The sequence below is a fragment of the Vigna unguiculata genome, chromosome 8, assembly GCF_037176805.1.
Source record: "Vigna unguiculata cultivar grain cowpea cultivar isolate G323 ecotype 2 chromosome 8, ASM3717680v1, whole genome shotgun sequence".
Taxonomy (NCBI): Eukaryota; Viridiplantae; Streptophyta; class Magnoliopsida; order Fabales; family Fabaceae; genus Vigna; species Vigna unguiculata.
Genome location: NC_140799.1, coordinates 38,745,137 through 38,768,247, shown reverse-complemented (window position 1 = coordinate 38,768,247; position 23,111 = coordinate 38,745,137). Strand labels below are relative to the sequence as shown.

Below are 23,111 nucleotides of genomic sequence, written 5' to 3'. Positions count from 1 at the left end.
ATCTTTTTCATGTCTTTGTCTAGACATTACTTATGTTATAAGAAAATTAAAGATAATAAGGTGAAACACATCAAACTTTGACAAATTGGGAAAAATGATTGGAATGTGCCATGACAGAGAAAATATTTACACTCTTTTATACCATTCAAACAAAAAGTAATTCTTTTAAAAGAAAAAAAAATTATTTGCAAATACAAATTTACTTTTTCATACTTCAATCTCTCAAAATAAAAAATTTCACTGTCAATCTCAAGAACACAACCCAATTAGAAGTTTTTGGTGAGTTTTAGATTATGAACCCTAAAATGGTTAGCTGTCCAACCCCAACTGCATCACATTAATGTTTGAATATGGATTTGCATGCCTTCATCTACTACTCACCACACTTCACATTAATTCATCATCTTCCATCCATAATCTTTTTCTATATATGATAATATTATATACAAATTCAATTTTTGTAAGCTAATATTTCCTTTGTGTTTGTCAGTAACTACATACAACTGTCCAACACACACATCTTCTCCTTCTCTATCTCTTTCCAATTCAGGTGATTCCCCTTTCTTCCTCATTGCTCTTTTCTTATTTTCCTCCAATTGGGTCATTCAAATCTTAGCAACTAGTTCTTGTTGTTCATTTTTTCCTAATTTTTCGGTGACTCACATTCTTTGTAGTAATCGAATCATAGGTTTCTTTCCTGAAATTTCGGGTCTTTTGCTAGCTTTTTTTTTTTTTTTTTACGAACGATTACATATTCTAAAAAGCTTGGAACTTCCGTCATAATTGATGCAAATTAAATGGGGGGTTTCTTCTATATTAACGTGATTGTAAATTTTATAGCTTCGAAGAAACAAAATCACACTCTTTGCATTCTGTTTGTGGCTGCTGATGTGAATCTTCATTTGTTTTTTGGTTTCAGACACATAGTGCTGTTGGATCTTGCATATAAAAACCCTTTATCCCTTCGCAAAGATGAAGGTCACTGTGGTCTCTCGCAGTGGAAGAGAAGTGGTTAAAGGTGGTGTTCACCTCAGCGATTCTGTATGTCTCTTTTTCTCTCTAAATTTCTTACTTTTTATACATTTTGTTTACTTTTTTGTTGTCACGGTAGTTTGATATCGCTGATTGATTACGAGGAATTAGGTTTTTGTCAGTATAAATTTCCCCCATTTTGACTATATTTTCGATTGGCCAACGGGGACTTTGTTTTTTAAGAGTAATAATTTACTATGTATGGTTTATCCTTTTATTTCTTTGTGTAGGCTACTGTAGCAGATCTGCAGGAGGCAATTCATAAGCAAAGTAAGTGAGCTTGTTCTTACAACTGTTTTTACGTATAAATTACTTTTGTAAGGTAATACTTTAGATGTAAAATGACTAAAATCGAGTTAGTCTGGGCTTAGATGTATAAATTACTTTCTCAAGGTAATAGTATTGTGATGTTCTTTCAGTTATTTTGGTGATGGATTTAACTTATTGCATCATGTGATGGTAATTGATAACAGGCTTTGATGTGCAATTGATGTTTGTCATTCTTACTACTTAGTTATTGTTGACACTGAAGAAGCCTAATAAATAATAAGATCTGTGTCTGTTTGAACTTAAACTGAATCCTGAGGTTTTCATCTGTATCTTAGCCATATCAGGTAAATTTGTATTAAAAAGTATTAATAAATTGAATGTGTATTGGTGTGAATACTTTTGCCTTTATGAAAGATGTGGACCGCATAAATTAAGATCTTTCTTCATTGTAATGATTAGATGGGTTCTGATGGTTTCAAACATGGCATAAAATAAAGTAGCGTGATAACCTGGTAGCATTGAGCATTGAGGCATGTTTTTGGGTAAACTTTGTCAAAAATACTTCTAACAAACAAAAATAAGAAAGAAATGAAATGAATTTCCTCATAAACTGATGCACGAGTTAAAAGTTATCTCTAATAGAAACTAATAGAATACACTTTTACTAATGATTTTACACATAAGTTAATTTTAACTTATGAAGAAACTCATTTCATTTTGTTCTCTCTTGTGGAAGTTTTACAGAGATGTTTTCCCTAACAGGTCAATAGTATCTTTTATTAGATTATTAGATCTGCAAGTCTTTTTCAGTAGCTTCTTAGTTAAACCTATTCTAGGTTGTTCAAGTTGAAATATTCAGAAGTTCCTCAGCTTATGAAATATAACCCATGTCTCATTGCATGTAATGATGATGACAATAGTTCAACCCTGCATATAACTCTTGCTATTATTGTATGGCTTTGTTTTCCCACCTTAGTACCTCTCTTGGAATAAAATTGTTGGGAGTCTCACATCGACTAGAGATAAGGTCAATTTAGAGTATATATGTGAATGCAAACCTTGTCTTACAAGTCAATTTTGTGGGGTTGAGTTAAGTTTAAAGTTCACTTCTTACCAAAAATAATGTTTATCTGTAAGTTAACTATGTCTCTAGGTAGCATTGGATTAACATGATTTGAATGTTTTCACTTACAGCCAAGAAGCACCCATCAAGGCAGCGTTTGACACTCCCTGTCCAACCCGGATCAAAGGAAAGGCCTGTTGTCCTTAATTACAAGAAGAGTCTGAAAGAATATACCAGTGGAAACTCAGAAACCTTAACTGTTGTATTCAAGGACTTGGGCCCTCAAGTTTCTTATCGAACACTATTTTTCTGCGAGTATTTGGGACCATTGCTTCTCTATCCAGTGTTCTATTACTTCCCTGTTTACAAATATTTTGGTTACAAAGGTGAACGTGTGATCCACCCTGTGCAGACATACGCCTTGTACTACTGGTGTTTCCATTACGCCAAAAGAATTCTGGAAACGTTTTTCGTGCATCGGTTCAGCCATGCAACTTCACCTCTTTCCAATGTGTTCCGTAACTGTGCTTATTACTGGAGTTTTGGATCATACATTGCTTATTACGTGAACCACCCTCTGTACACTCCTGTGAGCGACCTTCAAATAAAGATTGGGTTTGGGTTTGGCATACTGTGTCAAATTTCAAACTTCTATTGTCATATTATACTGAAGAATCTCCGCAGTCCTGGTGGTGAAGGTGGATACCAAATCCCAAAAGGCTTTCTCTTCAATATTGTTACCTGTGCAAATTACACAACCGAGATCTATCAGTGGCTGGGCTTCAACATCGCAACGCAAACTGTCGCAGGTTATATTTTCCTTTTGGTTGCTACTTTCATCATGACCAACTGGGCTTTTGCCAAGCATAGGCGTTTGAAGAAGGTATGTCTCCTTAACTTTTATATTTCAGTTCATCGATATGGTCTGCAGAAAAATATATACATTCCACCAGAAAATTTTCTTGTAAAGTATAAATACACATGATATTTCTTCTCCTGCCATGTTAAACATGTGGATTCAACGTGTTAATCATGTTTTTGGTTGAACATGCAGTTATTTGATGGAAAGGATGGGAGACCTAGGTATCCTCGTCGATGGATAATATTGCCCCCATTCCTGTAGAAGACGTAGCACTCATCTCTGCTCACGGATTGAGATTTATAATTGTAGCATAATGGAATTTTCGTTATCTCTTTTTATTAGATATGGATTTGTCTTGCAATGCTTTTGACTATGAAGTTGATTGCTAAATTGTTGAATCAGTGTTTTTTGCAGAATATTTGTAATCATTTCAGGATTGTAGTACTGAGATCCCTGTTTCTTCAACGTCTTCATCTTGTGCTAACCGAATTGATTTTGCTGTTTAATATTTGTTGCCTATTTTACTGTTTTCAAATTAATCATTTTAGAAAATGAAAGATCTTTTTTCTGGCTTATAGACGCAGCAATGGCCGGCTTCATAAGTCACAACTATTAATCTTCCTTCTCACACTCATGCTCATGTAATGCATACTCCTTTGGTAGTTATTATCCTTAATTGCAAGATTTCTCTCATTTCAAACAATATAAAAAGAAAAATAAAATACTTATAAGGTGTATGGCTTGAAGGAAATGTGTTAATACTACACTTTCTTCATAAATTATGTTTGACATTAGTAGTCATCGATAATTTTAGTCTCTAATGTTTATGGTACATCAATTTGATTTTTAAATTAATGATAATCATTTGAATCCCTGCTTTTACAAGTCAATCTAATCCGTTGCGTATCAGTCACTTCGGTTCCTAATACGGGAGACTAAATGAACTAAAATAATAATTGTCTTCAAGGGTTATGTTAATGGATCATATAATGTCAGATCAAATTCATTGGTGGTATTAATACTAAAAGGTCGGTAGTTGATTTTGGACGGGTTTCTTTATAATTTTTTTTACAGAGAAAAATATTAAATTAAATTTCCCATAAATTAAAATTAATTTATACAAAAATCGAACATAAAGTTTTGAAAGTTTATTACAGGTTTTGCGAGGTCAGATAATTTTAGCTTTTGATTTTTTTTCGTTTATCTCAGCAATGGCGAAACTTGTTCAAATGTCCAAAATTATCAAATTTTAGAATTAAACTAATACCTATAATTTCAAGGACCAACCTAATGCCCAATTCAAATGGCTGATGGGATCAAGACATCGTGTCAATCATCAGATTATGAAGATTTAGTAGCATTTATTAAAAACTCGATGGTTTAACTCTAGTCTAGCTAACAATTTATTATAATTTGATATTAATTTGCCGTTTGTACAAATTCATAATACAATTGACCTAACAATTATAATAACATTAGCTGTTGCAAATACAAGATTTGCCTGCGATTGAATTTGCATCCTTTACCGACTACCACATCCACACTGGTGGCTTTCATAGAAAACTGAAATCACGTGTTTATACGCGTACAAAATAATAAACTGTTAAAAATTGTAGAACAAAATGCAAAATTTCACACGAAGCTCAAGTCCCATCATCTGCCATACAATAATTACCCACCCCTCCCAAAGTATAAAATGATTGTCAGAAAGACTACTGCTCAAACATTGCTACTTGAAAATCCTAGTTTGATCAAATGATGTTACCAGGATCTCCATTACATTTTCATTTCATGGCTTGTAGGTTCAAAAATCGGCATGCTTCTAGCAGAAACAAGCATTCCTAATCCGTAAATTAGACACAATGCACCACACACTCAATCATCTTCGCATCCCTCGTCCACGTCCACGGAATGCGCCTCCACGACCTCTGCCCATGGCACTAGCAGCTGCGTCTCCTTGTGCACTCTCAGACTACACATGTTAAATAGATAAAATCAAAATCAGCTGCACGACAGTAGCCAGAATAAAACAAGCAAAAATAAAAAATAAAAAATAAAACCTAGTTACATAAAAAAAAAGGTAGAGTAAGTAGACATGGCGATATAATTCTGCAAATTAATATCAAATTCTAAAAAGTCACAATATGAGATCCCATCCCAGTAGAACAATTAATTGTAACAGTATCAATCAAAACTGTTCACAAGCTTTCCCACTGTACGTGCAGAATTCTTAATGTGCAGAGGATTTGTACAGGGAACTCTTTATGTGCAGAAAATTATTAAGAACCGTTACCCTTTCAAAGTACAAAATCCTAGACCGATTTGAGAGTGAAATTAGAATGTACATATAGTACTGATAATAGTAAGATCAATAAGTCGTTCAAATAAGTTAAGAACATAAGCAAAAATACTCAGCTCATACAATGACACAAATAGACTTTACCTTGGGGTTTTTAATTGTTTCATCCACACTTAAGATTAGGCATGCAGCCTCTGTTGCAGCATTTATAGCATTGATCTGCAAATTGATTAACCAGCTTAAACACCGCACACATAAAACATCAGAATCAGCTTATCAAAGTATTTAAATCAATGCAGACAATTACCTTCACAATTGCAGGCTCCCAAACAAAGTTAGCGAAAGAGTCAGCAATGCCACCAGTGGCTATGTCCACCCCATATGGTGCCCCCTCACCTGGAACAAGCGTTGAAATAAGTATATGCCAGCACGCACGCAAGTAATTGTACAATACATATATGTAAACCAGCATGCTTCATTCACACAAAAAGATGGCAAACCAACCAGAAGGAAGTGCGTGTTTCTGCCTTAGTTTATTCAGCACGTCAGTTGCATCAAATCCAGCATTGTCGCATAGTTGTCTAGGTATAACCTGCAATAATAACGCAACTTTCTGCATTAAAAAACAATCGAAGTAACCATACACTTTGAATGTAAGAACATGATCTGATACCCTTCCACAACTGGGATGCTTTCTTATACAAGGGTAAAAAACTACCAGACATTTTTTAAACGTATTAACTCATAATTAGGGGGGTTGGAGGAGATCTAAACACAGCTGAGAAATTCTTGAAGTATATCATATTGTCACAAAACAAAATGTGTCAACAAGAGTTGCCATGCGTTATTAAATAAGTTATAGAATAATAGTAAACACAAAAAGACAACTATGGATTTGGCTCAAATTACAAAAACATTTACCTCAAGTGCTTTTGCATAGGAGTTGATGAAAAGCTGAGACTTTCCAGCTATAGTTCGTGCATGCTGCCTCAGGTACCGGCTTATCTCCATCTAGCAATGAGAAGAACATTTTGAATGTAAATATGTTGACTAATATAATCCAGTGGTATCTACCGACAAATTTAAGACACATACATCTATAGCACCTCCCCCAGCAACCACAGTTGAATTCTTCAAAGCCCTCCTCACGATCATGATTGCATCATGCAAACTTCGCTCTGCTTCCTCTATGAACTGCAGGAAAATAGGTAAAATCAAATATCAAATAAAATCCTGAGAGTAGAATGAGTTCATCGAGTTTCATAAACAGTTATCACACAACATGTAACAGACCTGATCTGCTCCACCACGAAGAACTATGGTGGCTGTTTGGCCAGATGGGCATCCATTGAAAATATTGAACCTCTCATTTCCAACCTGCCTTTCCTCAAAAACCTCGCAAGTTCCAAGGATCTTCAAGCAAATAAAGCACAAGTTCAGCAGTAATAAATGAAATTACAGAAAGATCAAATCAAGAGTCATACAAATAATGTGTAACCTCATCAATAATGTTATTAACAGATGTTTGTACGGTTCCACCAGTTGCTGCAGCAACCCTTTTTAGATCTTCTTCAGTTACACGACCAGCACAGAAAATGTCTCTATCTGCAAAATACTGTTTCAAGAACAAATTATTTTAAAAAGAACTGAATGTGATATCCCTGAAAGGCTTTACCAAACACAGAAAGAAATAATTATAAACCATAATTACAAACAATTTGAGAAACAAAACACGTTAACAAGAATATAAAATCAAAGCATAAACAAAAGTGCATTCCTACACAAGAGACAATGTATGAAATGTATCAGGAAACTATCCTGGCAAGACGTAGCACACTACACATTGCACATTATTCAATAGAAAAGTTTATTATTCCACGGAGTTTAGAGAAATCATAGGTAAGAAAAATTGAATTAAGAGAAAAATTAAAACCTGGGTAGCTAGATCACCAATGGCCAATCGTGAAAGAACAACTTTGGCACCACTGCTGACACATTTATCTAGCTTGTCATAGATAATATTCCATTCTGCATCAACTATAGACTGATATTGCGAAGGATCAGACAACCTGTAGAGAACAATAAAAAATAGTCTCATTTAATCCTTCCTAAGATCTCAGGTCGGCATTGTGAAAAACCGAATTTTAAAATTAAACACCTTATTTCAGCATTTTCTTTCTCAGACTTTAGCTCCAACTCTACGTTTAATAATAGAATTTTTGGATTGAGAAACTTCTTGGGTTGTTGCTCAAACCCAGCATATGAAAACGTCTTTTTGAAGGCAACACCATTTACTAGAAATGAGTCCCGCATGGTACCACCAGGAACCTGTAGAAGAAAACCCGAGTCTCAACCATTGGCTTTAAATATAAGTTTGTACATAACAAAGTTGACTTACGTGGAATTAAATATTTATGACAAACTAAATTCGGTATGACAGTAAAACTCCCTGATTTTCATCGCTAACCACTCTAATTAATTGATTCATTCTACTTTGTATTAAAATTATTTCAGTTATGAAATACAAATGCACACATTTAAAACTCCAAAAACAATACTACAGAACATGGAAAACAAATAAAACATATATTTGCTCTAGCATATCTGAACAAGAGTGGAATATATAAAAGGCTTATGATACTGCTTTACTCTTAATACTCATTCCATAATAATTTTCTTTACAGAGTATTGCACAACAATTAAGGAAACTAATAATCTTCCTAAGGAAAAGACAAGGTAAAATTAACAATTCATCTATTAATGAAAAGAAATTGACTTAATTTTACAATTATCAACATAACAGTTAATGAGCACTGATGTCAATCTGAAGGGAAACAAGATTGAAAAGAAATAACAAATGTTTTCTTGATATTTTTAGGTGACAAAATAGGTTGAAACAAAAAAAAAAAATCCATACGTGATAATGTTGATAGAATAGAAGGAAGCAAAGAACAATCCCTTTTAAAGGCCAAGAAGATTCACTAATACTTAAGTTGACAGTAGAGGGAAGACATAGTAATAACAATAACCGTGAAATATAAGTACATCTTCTAAGGAAAAACAAAAAAAAATGTAAATCAGGCAGGATAAATGCATTTAAAAATTCTCTGCATGATTCAATCAACAATAGAAAATTTATTATTAACCTATGAACAAATGGAGACTGTGAATATATGACTTTATAGCAAGATCTTAATGTAACTTGCTTGCATGTGTTCGAATGACTATTGTTTGGATAACCTAACGCAAAAATCCTAAAATCCAGGCTTAGGGAAAACAGCAACCTCAAACACTAACTAGAACTACAGAGACACGCACGCAGATACAAAAAGTGAAAGGATGCCCATACTATTTCCATTAGCATTGTCAGTTTTCTTTTTTTATTACAGTACCTTTTGTTTAAGAGCGTCTTTAGGCCCCCATTTTTAGCATTTTTGTTTGCCATAAAACTTTCTTGGATTTAAGAAACACGTCACACGGTCACCAATGTAAAAGAGACAGCATGTACCTTCTTTATTCCAATCATGTTCAACCTGTCCTCGTTCCCAATTGCAATTACAGCATCCACAACCATGGATGCAAAGAATTCTTTCTCTCCACCTATAAGTTTTGAAGAAAGTGTGGTAGAAGCACACTTTGCAAGCAGGCTTTTCTTTTCTTCCAGACTTTTCCCCTCAATGCTAACAGCCAGTTCTTTAATCTTTTCAATGGCCTGTATCAATGATTAAAAAAGACATACAATGTGACCAAATCCGTGAGATACTTCCACTTCTAGTATTCAACATTAAGACAAAATTCAAACAAAAACTGAGGCCCTGTTTAGATAAATTTTTCCACAAACACTTGTTAGAGAAGTAAAAACAGAAAGGAAGGAAGGAACCAAACATCTCTCACGAGCTTAACTAGAGAACTTTTACAAAGGCTAAGTATTTAATCAATTTAACTTATAACAAAAGCTCAATTCGTTTTACTTTCTTAATTTCTTCTATAAAGAGATAAATTTATTCAAACATTAAAAAAAAAAAATCACATTCGACAGTGAGATCTGTACCAAGGTACTTGCAGTCCTGTAGCTCCGTATCAAATTTTGAGAGTGAACACCATCTTCAATGAAAGGCTTGGCCTCCCTTAAAAACTCAGCTGCAAGCAAGACGACAGTGGTGGTTCCATCGCCAACCTTTTCACATTCACAAAAAGAACATTAGAATAACAATACATCATTTACTTGCAAACAAGCAATTCCAATACCACAATTTCAAACATCTGAATTGAGCCAAAAAGAAAAACGAGAAGATCTTAACTGCGGAAGCGTAAAAAAAAAAAAAACTAAGGCATTGCAAGAGATCGAATAGAAAGGGAAGCGTTACAAGTTTACCTCGGAATCCTGAGACTTAGCGATGTCGACAAGGATTTTTGCGGCAGGGTGGACGATGTCAAGGAGCTTCATGATGGTAGCTCCATCGTTGGAGATGGTGACAGCTCCCTTGTCATCGTGGATGAGCTTGTCCATGCCGCGAGGGCCGAGGGTGGTGCGGACGACGTCGGCGACGGCGGTGCAGGCATTGATGTTACTCACCAGCTGTGGCTTCCCTTGCGAAGTGTCCGTGCCTTCCTTCAGCAGAATGATCTGAGGTTGCTGTTTGATCCACCATTTCCAGACTTAGGTTAAGAAAACACGCAAAAGATAACAAAGAGAACGAGAGAGTGAACCTACCAGCATCGCTGACATGGTTGAAGACGCAGAAAAAAAGAGAGAACTAGGGTTTAAGTTTTCAAGTTCGAAGTGGGACGAGAAGCAGCAGTTTCTGGCTCCTACACTCTTTCTCTCACACACAGCGACGTTAGTTTTCTCTAGAGTTGGTTTGGTCCTATTTCCAAGCCAAAATTCAATTTTATCATAACTTGGGCCAAGGCCCATATACACAAAGCAACTAATTTTGACAAGGTTTTTCTTCCAGTAATCCCCGTTATTTCTTCTTGGCACACCATTCTAATTTTTAAAATCATATTTTAAACTTTCGGATTAATTGTTCTAAAAATTTTCCAGAACAAGTTCTTTAGGATTTCAAGAACATCATTCTAACAATAAAATTTCTGAAATGGGATTTTCAGAAGGTATGAAATCGATTCTCAGAATAAGATTTCTTAAACCAACTTTTTGAAACGTGACGTAATGGTGGATTTTTTATTACAATTTTTTTGAAATATGTCTCCAAATAAGAGATTTTTGAATGAGATTTTTTTTCTACGATGCTTTCTCTTTTTTCTTCTTTTTTTACGTAATATTATCCCTCCCTTCTTCTACCTCTGCAGCGAGGATGATGCAGTAGTAACGTGATGCAGTACAGATGGAGCGCATTTTAGTCCTTTTGGTGTTTAAATGAAAGTGCAGTTAGTAATGATAAGGTGCGGGAAGAAAAAAAAAAACTTCTTACAATTATCATATATTAACCAAAAAAATATTATTATGGAGTATATTTCGTGTAATTGATTAATATATTTTATCATTGGATATTTCCTAAATCATCTGTAGTAACATCATAATACATTTATTCGGTCTTATATTTTTCGTAGGCAAATATTTACATTTAATCCGTGTACCAAATACGGTCTTTTTCAATATTATGTTTGAGGGTTAAATATATTTTTTATTTTTCAAGATTCAGTAAAATTTGGAATTAGTTCATTTTTAAAAATTTTGACTAATTTAGTCATTCATCTCTAAAAATACGTGAATTTAGTCATTTTAACCAAATTTTGTTAAATTTATCTGACATTTTAAGCGTATTTTATGATAATATTTGAATTATTTACATAATTTGACATATTTTCGCTTCAATGTTAACTCATATTATCATAAAATGCGTTTAAAATGTCAAATAAACTTAACAAAATTTGGTAAGAATGACTAAATTCATGTATTTTTAAAGATAAAGGACTAAATTGATATAAATTTCAAAGAAAAACTAATTCCAAAATTTTGTATTTAATCGTATGTTTAATGATGGAAATTTATCGTCAATTAAAACCAATAAATAATTTATTATGCTCCTAGCATAATTGATCATGCATCTTCATTTCCATTGATAATAAATAATAACAATAATATTAATATCAATAATGAATAATAAAAATGATATTAAAGTTAATAATTTTTAACTTATATACCTTTTGTCTAACTCTAAACAACTTCTAATTTATTTTCTCTTTACCGGTTAGCTAAATAAAATAATAATTATTGTGTTAGATTGAAACAAAAGTTAGTTGTTTTAGAAGTAACTTATTTTTTCTTCTGAAATCAATTTCTCTAATAAGTTTTTCCAACTTTTTAGCTATGAAAATAAGTATTACACCTTTTATAAATAAGAGATAAAAAAGAAGAGTAGAAGAGGAAAGAAACAAAGGGGAAGTGTAATTATTTTAATTGAGGAAAAAAGAATTAAGAGGAAAGAGTAATAAGTACAAAGATTGTGCTCAATTTTATTAATGTAATAAAATAATTTCTATATTTAAAAAAAATAAGTTAAAAAATAAATTTTAAAAATGTTACAATGGAAGAAATAAATTCAAAAAAATAAGTGAGGGTTAAAAGAAAATTAGTTTTTAAAGTGTAAAAATCATTCAAGTAAATTTTACCATGTTCAACAAACCAATTTAGAACTTTATTAAACAAGTTCACGGTATAAAACGAGTGATGATTCTTATGCTTCATTAACTGAAAACGCACGTTGCTAATGGATACCTCAAACACAAACGTTAAAAAAATTTTAAAAAGTTAGAACAACAAATAAATTGACAAAAATGTACTATTTCTAGTCTCTATCGTGCACATAAACTAAAACATGCTAGTACTTTCACAAAAATCTAATGTAAAATTCTCTTAACTTTTGCAAGACCTTCTCCAAAATAGTTATCGAGATAATTAATATTCTCACAATAATACACTTAAATAGACATAACAAACACTTAATAGATGAAGACTAAACAATGGAATCTCAATGTTTCTATACACAAGAAAACTACACAATTATTTGCTGGTGAGTTTAATACTACTACCAATTTAATTCTTATGAGGTGGTTGAAAGGAAATCATGAGAAGTAATTGATGAAATCTAATTGATAGCACTGGCGGAAAAGAATTCAACACTTATCAATGCATTGGCTTCACATCACAGGATAATAGAATCAATACATGAGAGACACTGCGTGAAGGATAAGCTAAGCATAATATACAGGGACAAAGAATTGTGATACCACATGACAGATACATTGGTTTGCTAAATCAAGAGTGTTAGCACTCATTCAATAATGCAATGAAAAGTGTCCAGGAAAGGAAAGACCCAGAGGGAGAGGGAACAGGTAGAGAAGAAAGCTACTTTCCTCTCTCCAAATAATAAAAGATTCTACAGACAGCGATACAAAGCTAAACATGGATAGCAACAGCCTAATCTAATTTTTTTCTCAATTTCCCTTCCCAAACTTCTACTTTTATGCTCACACACCCTCAATTTTTTATTCTAGACCTCACAATTGATGACTACAACCACGTTCACCACCTCAAGATGATATTTTGGTTACATCTTTGCTTGATCTGTTATATTTCATGTGGCTGTTGACCAGCTGCCCCGCTGCAATCGCAGACATCAGAGACAACTCTCCGGCTAAAACAGATCCAGCAACAATGGCGGCCAAAAGTCTTGAGTTTGATCCCGGTGACTCCTTGCTCGCACCCTTCACACCAAGTAAATTCAAGCAAGCAGACTGGGATGCAAGTTGAGTTCCACCCCCAACAGTACCCACCTGAGAGGAAAATTGAACAATCATATAAACCTTAGCTATTGACTAAATTGGAAAATTAACCAAATATAGAAGGGTAATAATGTGTAAGAAAGGATGGGACGGGTTGCCAAATCACCTCAATAGAAGGCATGGTGACCGAGATGTGAAGGTCCCTCCCATCATTAACGGCTTCCATCATGGTTATGCAATGGGAACTCTCGATATTTTGTGCTGGATCTTGACCAGTGGCTATAAAGACTGCAGAAACAATGTTGCTAGCATGGGCATTGAATCCACCAAGAGCACCAGCAATAGCGGAACCAGTAAGGTTTTTAAGCATGTTAAGCTCCACCAGGGCAGGCACGTTGGTCTTCAATACCTTCTTCACCACTTCTTCTTTAATAATTGCTTCACAAACAACAGATTTTCCACGTCCCTCGATCCAATTTACTGCAGCTGGCTTCTTATCCGAACAATAATTTCCTAAAGGATCAAGTCAGAACACAACCATCACATTTTCGTATTAATATTCCCATTAAAACAATTTCACCATCCCGTGATTATAGGCATAACAACGAGATCAATATAAAGGACTAACTCAGAACACAACCATCACACTTTCGATCTAATAGTCCCCTTTAAAAAAAATTTAGCATGCCCTTATTATAGGCAACGAATTGAATAGCCAAACAAATAGATCAATATAAAGGAACCAGTCAAAATACAGTGACATCATTATAGGACACTAGTCTCCTGTTCAAATTGCCAATACCTACAATGTGTATGTGCGTGTATGAATGTAAAAGCTAAGACGTCAAAGATGATACGGGAAGAAATAACATAATGTAAATGGACCAACTTCACGATGAAAGAAATCAGTACGGAAAAGAAAGAAGACAAATAGACGATGTGTAATAGCATACAAAGAAACGGCATTGATGACATCACTCGATTTGACAGAAGAAAGATCCAGGAAATATTGTTCATCAAAAAGGGAAAGATAAAGAAATTACCAGAAATGCCAATAACATCCATGTCAGGGAAATCAGTCTGAAGAAAGTCAAGAACGTTTTGCACCCCTTTGGAAACCATGTTCATACCCATGGCATCACCCGTGCTACAAGTGAATCTCAAATAAACGTTCTTTCCAGCCATAGCACACTGAATGCCTTGCAGCCTGGCAAATCTACTCGACCTGAAACCATTAAACCAAACACCAAAACTCAGCACAAATAAATAAATCTCCCACACTCAAATAAAATACATCCAAATTGTAGTCCTCTCCTCTATACTCCAAATTTCCTCCACTCATCCCACTCCACAATTATCATAAACTTTTAATGGAAAACCACATCTCGCCTAACATTTAAAAAATAAATAAAAATCAACCTAAATATGAATCCCTAAACTGCAGAAATTCACAGCAAATCTCAGTGTAAATTTTCTTATTCAACACAAACACTATTTAAAACTACTTCAACTTTTGGACTCAATAAATTCTTTACCATGCAACCAACCGTATATATTAATATTCATTTAAAATCAGTTAACTGGATATCGACATTTCAACAAACTTTTCGATGATCCGATGAATCCAAACATGCAATTAAGGTGGACACCAACTAGTGAATGATAAATTCTCAAATCATGATCACGAACCCAAACTCCCTCTAGAGAGTACCAAAACAAACCTGTTGAAAACAACGGCAAGGGTATCAAAATTGAGAGGATCCTCCAAGAAGAACTTCAACTGTGCAGCCCTCTTGGCAGTGGAGAACCTCACAACAGGTGCCCTTGACATGCAATCCCTCAAAACAACACTGCTGGCCCCACCAGATGCATATATGGCTTTGCACCCTCGATTGGTGCTGGCAACAAGGCACCCCTCCGTGGTGGCCATCGGCACCGTGTACTCGAACCCGTCCAGCAGCAACGGCCCCGCCACCCCCACAGGAATCTGCACGTATCCCACCGGCATTTCGCAGCACTGCCCCAAAATCGAGTCGTAATCGAACCCCTCCAGCGGCAGCCCCTCCAGCGACCGCCCCGTCATCCTCTGCAGAGCCGCGCGCCGAATCGCCGCAGCACGGCGACAGTCTCCGAGGCGAGACTCGAGCGCATAGGACGGCGTAACGCCGTCCACAACGGAGCAGACAATGTCCTCGTCGTCTTGGGAGATCAACGAGCACTCAACAGGGGGCAATTTGGTAATTGACGGAGAGGGCGAGGGCGCGGGCGAGGGTTCCGAAACAGCTTCGTCGACGTCCCACGCGTCGTGCGAGGCGCGCGTGATGAAGGACTGGACGAAGTCGATGCCGAAGAAGCCGAGGAGGTAGATGAATGAGGCAATGAGAGAGAAAATAGCAGCAATCTCGGAGAGCGTGACTACGTGGAGAGGTGTGTGGCTGCGGATCTTGTCACGCCACCGGTGCAGGAGGAAGTACGCGACGGAGAAGAACAGAGTGAAGAAGATCGCGTTCGTGAGGTATAGCGGCAGAGGGAGCGCGTCGGAGGCCTTAGGAGAGGACACCGATGGTGTGGAAGAGGAATCCCTCTTCCCGCCGCGGTTGGGATGGTGGATAGCTCCGTCGTGGACGGTGGGCGGCGCGCGGTGGCGGAGGTCCATTGCGCGTGCGAAGAGGGTTGCGGAATGAACGTGAAGGGATGAATAAATGGTTAAGGCATGTGATGTGTTATGTGTGACAGCGAAGAACGATGAGTGTGCTATGGTGCGACCGGACCCAACAGCGTCGGCATTTGCTGTTGTTTTGTTTTTATTAAGCACTTTTCTTCAAACTTTTCCACTTTCCTGAACCGCCACAAACACATCCAACTGTAATTAAAAAAGTTTATTAGAAAAAGAATAATTTTATTTTTTGAAAAATGGTAGCCGTCGGATACCCTAAAACAACGCGTTAATTACGTTAATTATATTAAATAAATGATCAAGGTAACCTTTTAATTGAAAAGTATAACCGTGCACGTTCTTGAAGGTTCTAACCCCACGGGTTCATTCAAAATAAATTACTAGTTCGCTATATCATCTGATTCATTTAACAGTTACACTAAATCTCTCGATCGCATTAGAGTACAATAAATACTGTGTAATGAATCACTAAATTGTTTTTTTTCGAACAGGAGTTGTACAATTAAAGTGAAGTATTAATATTTTATTATGTATGTATAAGGTTTATAAATAGAAAATAAATATTTAAGAAAAGGGTTAAATATGTTTTTTTTTTCATCAACTCTCAGGAAAATTTAAAATTAGTCACTCTTTAAAATTTTTGACTAATTTAATCCTTTATTTTTAAAAATATGTGAATTTAGTCTTTTTAACCAAATTTTGTTAAGTTTATCTAACGTTTCAAACGTATTTCATAATAGTATTTGAATTATTTACACTGTTTGACACATTTTCGCTTTAATGTTAACTCAAATATTATCATAAACTGCGTTTAAAATGTGAAATAAACTTAACAAAATTTGGTAAGAATGACTAAATCCACACACTTTTAAAGATGAATGACTAAATTTGTATAAAGTTTCGAAAATTAACAATATTCTTTATTTAACTTTTTTGTTTTTTTTTAAATATTTTTTAAGAACTTGTTTATTTGTTTTTAAATCAGAGTTTCGTTTTTGAATTTTAATGAAAAACAAAGTATGTATATCAGTTTTTGTTTTAAAGTTCAATTTTTTTTAGTTTAATTTGGAAAGTTTTGTCTGTATAGAGAATAAGATCTTGTATGTGGTTAAGGACGAATCTTTGTTAACTTATGATCATTAAGGTATTTTGTAGAACAAAGTTTAACTTTATAAATTTGTGTGAAAAACAAATTATGATCACAACATAAAGCTATTTTGTTTGATTAGATTTTGTTTTAGTGTTATTGATTTATAAAAGTGGCATAAATAATAAAGATATTGCATGTATTACTTTTATAATAAAGATAAATATTTGTTAATTTATGATCATAAGGATGTGATGTAATTATTGATACGGATCTTTTATACATAGAGCTTGTTATTCTATTCCAATAGTGTAATTGAGAGCTTAAATTTTAATAAATAAGTCTTTAGAACAAGTAGTTAAGGGTTGATAGTATTTTAGTGTAAATTATTTGAATACGAAAGTGATGTGGTTATAGTGTTTGATATTATAGGGTCATTGCGTATAGTTTATCATATATTTTTGAGTTTGGGGTAAAATTGTATGATTTAAATGAATAAATTCAAAAATAAGATATTTGTTGTACGTTAAATAGTGATGAGTCAAAAAATATTTCAATCGACTCAAATTGGTTCAATTTGTTATTTTTGAAAAAATATTTTGTGTTGTATATAAGAAATGAACAAAATCGTATTTTGGACCAATCGGATAATTTGATTGGGTCAGAAGAATTTTTGTTGGACAAAATTTAATTAATTAAAATTTTGATATATGATTAATTAAAAAAATTAGCTATAATTCTTGGATGATTTTAACTATGAAATTCAATTAATTAAAATCTTAATAGTTTTGGTCTGAGTCATTTTCTAGGAAATTTATTTTGTTGGAATTCTTAACTTTTAATTTGTGTTTGGATGAATCATTTCAATAATGTTGAGAGATTCAAATGCATTATAACTAACTTGTTATGATAAAGAAATTAAAATATCTTACATTTCAAGAATTGCTCCATCACCCGTCACATAATTACAAATATCCTCTGAATAGTCTCATTTTCCAACTATAGACCAACATGTACAGTATCATTATAATATAAAATGTAGTATTATGTAATTGATTTATAAATGTTAATAAATCTGTCTCTAGATGAAATGTAATTATAATATGTATTTGATATATACACATATATGAAAGTAATTTAAACACTCTACTTTATCTATATAGTAATCTCAATAGCGATAGACTGATGATATAAAAACTAATATATGTACTTATGTTTCATTTTTATAGTTTTGCTTTTTAGAGTTATGTAAGTATAATACGATTTCTTATGAAAGAATCACTTTTGTTTCAATATAATATAATATAATAATTCATATGCACAAGTAAAATATAAATAATCAATCCATGAACAATAATCAAAATAATCACTTACGTACTTAATTGAAATACAATAATCTCTAAAAAAATTGGTAATATGCACAAAAAATTATACATATAACTTGATATCAATCACCGAATTCAAGAAATTGATATCAATCACCGAATTCAAGATAAACTCTAGTCGTTTTTTAATACAAAACTCTACCATGATTTTACTATTTAAATTTATCTGAAAAAAGTAAAGAAAAAAAAATTTAAAATCCTAAACCATATAGGATTATTAAGTGTACCCCCAACAACTACATTTCTACATCAAACATAATAAATAAATTCAAACCTGTAAATTCTCTTTTTCTTATATATTAAAATTCATTCAGCCAATAAATATTAACTTTAATTGAATTTAAATTCAAGTTTTCTTGCAAGTAAATGAGTGCAGCGGGTTTGGAGTTTAGTTACGTAAGTTTATTAAATATTTGAAAAAAACATGTATTACCTATAGTTGTTATGATTGAAATAATATTTTTTTGTGAAAAATAACTAAAACGAAGAAGTCATTGTTTACATGTCAGGAATTTTTTTGCACTATCATTGTGATTAGAAGTATAAACTAATTCTTATAATAGTTTTGAAAAGAGTAATTTTGAAATATATGAAAGCGTACAAGAACGTGCATCAGAAGAATTCTCTCTCAATGTTACAGCTGTCAGTGTTTTGGTCAAGGAAAGAGTTTTGAACCATTGCGATACCAATCTTATATTATTATTATTATTAGTGTGAGAAAGGCAAACAAATTTTACTGGATTTCCTTGATGAAATTGTTTAGCATGTGTTTGGAAGAAATAATTTAAGAGTAATTTATTTATTTAAAAATTTTAAATTTTTTTGGAGTAAAATAATTTACTTAGATGAGAAATTAAAAGAGAATTGAAATTGATGAATTTAAAGAAGATATTTTAAATCGTTAAAATAGTAGAATTTAAAATTCACTAAAAAATGAAGGAAATTGAAATTTTACGATTTGTGAAATTTTTCATTATTCAATATTAGAGGTGTCAATTGAGTTTATACGATCCAGATGACCTAGATAGGTCGGGCCGGTCCGACAACCCATATTGGTCAGGCCGACCAGATGATTCAAACAGACTAAGCAGGTCCAACAACACAAACGACAGGCGCGAGCCCAACTATCAAAACGGGTCAGGCAAGCCCGACAACCCAAACAAGTCGGACAGACCCAACAACCAAGATAGGTAAGGCGGACCCGTGACCCAAATGGGTTGGGGACCTAATGAACCAGACGATTCCAACAATCCAAACGGACTAGGTTGTCCAAATTTTGAAATTTATCCAAATTTGGCCGAGTTAACCTCAACCAAAATTTGGTCTAGTTTGCATTAGCCGAAATTTGACAGAATGTGACTGAGTTAGTTCCGACCTAAATTTGGCGAAATTGGTCTAAGTTTACATCAGCCAAAATTTGACCAAATTTGGTCGAGTCAGCTTGATCAAAATTTGGCTGAATTTAAATATTTTAATATTACAATTATATTTGTTAAATTTAATTTCTAAAATTATATATTAAATAAATATTAAAATAAAATTTTATCTTATAAAAGAAATTCAATTATTTTATTCAAACACGAGATTGAATCGTTTCAATTACTTAGTCCAAACAAATTATTTATAAAATGAAGAGAATTCAATTACAAGAATTTCAAATACAATATATTTTAATTTCTTAAAATTATTGAAATACTTCATCCAAATAAATGTATGAGTATAATGAAATAGAATTTAAAAGAAAGAGAACCAATGAATGAATGACAATTGGAACATTGCACTCCACCGATATTTTTATTCAAAGTAGTGATATTCAACTGTTCCAAATTCTGAAGTATTAACAAATAATTATTTTGGGCTTCTATTTTATATTAATTAATATTTAGTTTACATTATTATTACAATTTAATAAAGTCTTCTGTTCTGTGAAGGGATTTAAGAATTAATTAGAGTCATACTTAAGGCTGTGTTCGTATGCACAAATTTTGTAAATCTGCAGATTTGCGACGATGGAATTTTTGTTTTTCTCATGTTCGCATAACAAGATTTGAACAGATTTAGAGCGATGCATTTGTGGTTAAATAGTCAAATTTCATCCCTTCACAAACGAAAAGAATTGCAATGATTTCTACTAAATTTATTTTTATGACCTTATTAACGAAAAGAATCATAATTTTTTTTTCAATTTGTATGATAATAGTATTCTCAACTATATATATATAATAATTAATAATATTTATATATAATAATACTTATTATTAATATTTTTTATATAATAATTAAAATATTGTTATAAATATTATGATTAATATATTAATATATAATTAATAATATACGTATATAATAATTAATAATAATTAAAATATTGTTAAAAATATAATTATGTACATATAATTAATTTTATTATTCTTAATATGTATATAATAATTAAAAATAATAAAAATATATAAATTTTTATAATAATTAAAATATTAATAAATTTTAATATTTTTAACTGATTTATTAATTATTTTATTTTATTTTTATCATTAAGGGTATTTTGGTAACTTTCTAATTCTATCTATTTTTACAATTTATTTTATTTATCACATCAATCAAATTTTTCACTAACTTTCATAAAACTTATCTTCAAATCTCTCACTTTACCCTCTAAATCCACTCAAAAAAACACAAAAATTCATCCACCCAAATCTACACAAATTCATTTTCACACTCTCTTCCAAATCCATCTTTATAAATGAACACAGCCTAAATACCAAGTGCTGTTAATTTAAAAACAAGTTTATTTTTTATCTCTTTCTAAATTGAAATTGATTTATAAACAAAAATAGATTTGGTAATTATATTGAGGTATGATTATTCTGAATTGAATTGTTCATTATGGCTTTATTGGTGTTATCATTTGAGTAAAATATTATTATTAATTTGTTGTCAAAAATATTCTAATAAGTTTTTCAAAAATCTCATTTCAAAGTTAACCTTGGGGTTAACTATTTTTCTTTTCAAAATTGTATGAATTTAAATATGTCACTCTAGTAAAGTGTTTTACAAGTGATGTAAATACAAGGGTATTACTGAAAATAAATAAATAAAACTCATTATTTGCATGACTCGCATTGAATTGAATATTCATACTACAAACATGAAAAAATAAATCATAAACCATTCTTCAACCATAATCCTTGATTACAAAGCATGGTTGTTATCCTGAAACTTGGTGACAAGATATTCATTATTGTACATGAAAATGAATGAAGGGTAAAAAAAAACCTAATTAACATAATCTGTAAATTTGATATCTGTGAAAACTATAAGCTTTATTGTTTAAGGTAGCAAATTTAAAGATACTAAGCCACACAGAAAACTATGCCTCTGATAAAGTCTGACTTGTATCCTGCAAACACATTGTAAAACAGAATTAATAAAGGATTAATAACTTAAATGAAGAAAAATAAATGCACACAGAAAACACAGAATATGCAGCATCATCCAGATAGAAGCAACAATGTTAAAGAACAAACATTCATAAAAAGACGATTCCACACTCTACAGTAGCTTCTATAACAAAATCTACTGAGTCTAAACAAAAGGAACAAAACTGAAAAAAAAAAGATCGGAGTACTCACTGTTTCTTGTTTCTGAGGTTGTACATTCTTGTCGTTTCTCCCTCTTCTATTGTACATTGTGGAACTTTTATCAGCATTTTTGTCTGCAAATATCACGTGAAGCGATGCGTCCAAATCTAACAGAACCTTTCCACATAAAGTGCAGACACTGAAAACAAAATCATTCAAATTTAATTGAATACACATTCCAAGATTTGATTTTACATGAGTCGATCCATTGATAAAATCTCTAGCAGAGAGAGATAAATCATGTTATCTTCTTTCTGATGAATCCCCACTCTTCAAGAAACCAATTTCAAATTTTGAATTTTTGTCATAAGATTAGAAGAAGAAAAAGGAAGAAGAAAAGAGAGGATTGTTGAATTACCTGCAAGAATGGACCGAAATGTCACCATAGATGGGTTCCAATCTAGTGGGGCAAACCCTGCAACAATGACTGCACCAGTACTCCATGCATGCCAACATTTGTGTTCAGTTTCAAAGTCGCATAAATAACCTAATTACACCTTTCTAAATACCATTAAATACCTTTGACTAAGCATATACACCATGCATACAATAATATAATGCATATCATGATATAATATATATGTTTCCATATATTCAAAGTTGATTATACTTTTAAAAATATTTCATAACAGATTTATTTTTTAAGAATATAATCAACTCTTCATATTTTAAAATGTCGACATCTGAACTAAATTATAACTTGGTTATTTTTATTACAATGGATTGTCTTAATAGAATGTTAATTAAAAAAAATGTTATTTTAAAAATTTAAATCAATATTTGTAATAAGTCATGAATTGTGTGTATTACATTTTTCTTGATCTCCTTAATTCGGATTGTGCATAATTTTCATCTTCTAGGTTTTACTTTTGTATTAGTTAAACATGTGTATTTTTTTTTAGATAAAGTGAATTTGATTCTCTTTCAGTTTTTTTTTTTTTTAACAAATTGTTTAAACTATTTTAGCCTCAAAATTCACTGATCAAACATCTGTTTTTTTCACTCTCTTATGTACAGAAAATAGATATAAAACAAAAGAAAAACATTTTTAG

At 32.4% G+C, this 23,111-nt stretch overlaps 3 protein-coding genes and 1 long non-coding RNA gene across 4 annotated transcripts; 1 reads left to right on the top strand and 3 right to left on the bottom strand.

The window, feature by feature from the left end:
* The first annotated feature begins 318 nt into the window (after positions 1–318).
* Positions 319–3,692, top strand: CER10 (3-oxo-5-alpha-steroid 4-dehydrogenase family protein). Its single transcript, XM_028085876.2, has 5 exons — positions 319–550; positions 920–1,041; positions 1,263–1,302; positions 2,497–3,248; positions 3,420–3,692. Exons 2-5 carry the CDS (start codon positions 973–975, stop codon positions 3,486–3,488), a joined length of 930 nt encoding a protein of 309 aa, XP_027941677.1. The 5' UTR covers positions 319–550; positions 920–972; the 3' UTR covers positions 3,489–3,692.
* A 1,047-nt stretch (positions 3,693–4,739) lies between these two features.
* On the bottom strand, positions 4,740–10,375 carry LOC114195230 (TCP-1/cpn60 chaperonin family protein). The gene is made up of 14 exons (XM_028085627.2): positions 10,241–10,375; positions 9,902–10,162; positions 9,578–9,703; positions 9,035–9,238; positions 7,685–7,854; positions 7,460–7,595; positions 7,025–7,141; positions 6,820–6,939; positions 6,622–6,720; positions 6,448–6,537; positions 6,031–6,118; positions 5,834–5,922; positions 5,671–5,745; positions 4,740–5,199 (listed from the first exon to the last, which is right to left on the bottom strand). The coding sequence occupies exons 1-14, from the start codon at positions 10,253–10,255 to the stop codon at positions 5,107–5,109; spliced, it is 1,683 nt and encodes a 560-aa protein (XP_027941428.1). The 5' UTR covers positions 10,256–10,375; the 3' UTR covers positions 4,740–5,106.
* A 2,396-nt stretch (positions 10,376–12,771) lies between these two features.
* On the bottom strand, positions 12,772–16,059 carry HMG1 (hydroxy methylglutaryl CoA reductase 1). The gene is made up of 4 exons (XM_028084407.2): positions 14,997–16,059; positions 14,319–14,500; positions 13,442–13,788; positions 12,772–13,326 (listed from the first exon to the last, which is right to left on the bottom strand). Exons 1-4 carry the CDS (start codon positions 15,929–15,931, stop codon positions 13,084–13,086), a joined length of 1,707 nt encoding a protein of 568 aa, XP_027940208.1. The 5' UTR covers positions 15,932–16,059; the 3' UTR covers positions 12,772–13,083.
* A 5,530-nt stretch (positions 16,060–21,589) lies between these two features.
* Positions 21,590–22,539, bottom strand: LOC146884470 (uncharacterized). Its single transcript, XR_014984061.1, has 3 exons — positions 22,418–22,539; positions 22,051–22,198; positions 21,590–21,818 (listed from the first exon to the last, which is right to left on the bottom strand). It is a non-coding gene; the product is annotated as an uncharacterized LOC146884470 (long non-coding RNA).
* Positions 22,540–23,111: the final 572 nt, after the last annotated feature.

What these genes read in the sequence shown, in the direction of transcription:
- CER10 (XM_028085876.2), top strand. Translation starts at nt 973, where the DNA reads ATGAAGGTCACTGTGGTCTCTCGCAGTGGAAGAGAAGTGGTTAAAGGT. An exon ending in GTGTTCACCTCAGCGATTCT is followed by an intron (nt 1,042 to 1,262) that starts GTATGTCTCTTT and finishes TTCTTTGTGTAG; the next exon opens with GCTACTGTAGCAGATCTGCA. An exon ending in AGCATAGGCGTTTGAAGAAG is followed by an intron (nt 3,249 to 3,419) that starts GTATGTCTCCTT and finishes TTGAACATGCAG; the next exon opens with TTATTTGATGGAAAGGATGG.
- LOC114195230 (XM_028085627.2), bottom strand. An exon ending in CCTATGCAAAAGCACTTGAG is followed by an intron (nt 6,119 to 6,447) that starts GTAAATGTTTTT and finishes TTATTATTGCAG; the next exon opens with GTTATACCTAGACAACTATG. An exon ending in GGGAGCCTGCAATTGTGAAG is followed by an intron (nt 5,746 to 5,833) that starts GTAATTGTCTGC and finishes ATCAATTTGCAG; the next exon opens with ATCAATGCTATAAATGCTGC.
- HMG1 (XM_028084407.2), bottom strand. Translation starts at nt 15,931, where the DNA reads ATGGACCTCCGCCACCGCGCGCCGCCCACCGTCCACGACGGAGCTATC. An exon ending in GGATGTTATTGGCATTTCTG is followed by an intron (nt 13,789 to 14,318) that starts GTAATTTCTTTA and finishes TTGATCCTTTAG; the next exon opens with GAAATTATTGTTCGGATAAG. An exon ending in TCACCATGCCTTCTATTGAG is followed by an intron (nt 13,327 to 13,441) that starts GTGATTTGGCAA and finishes TTTTCCTCTCAG; the next exon opens with GTGGGTACTGTTGGGGGTGG.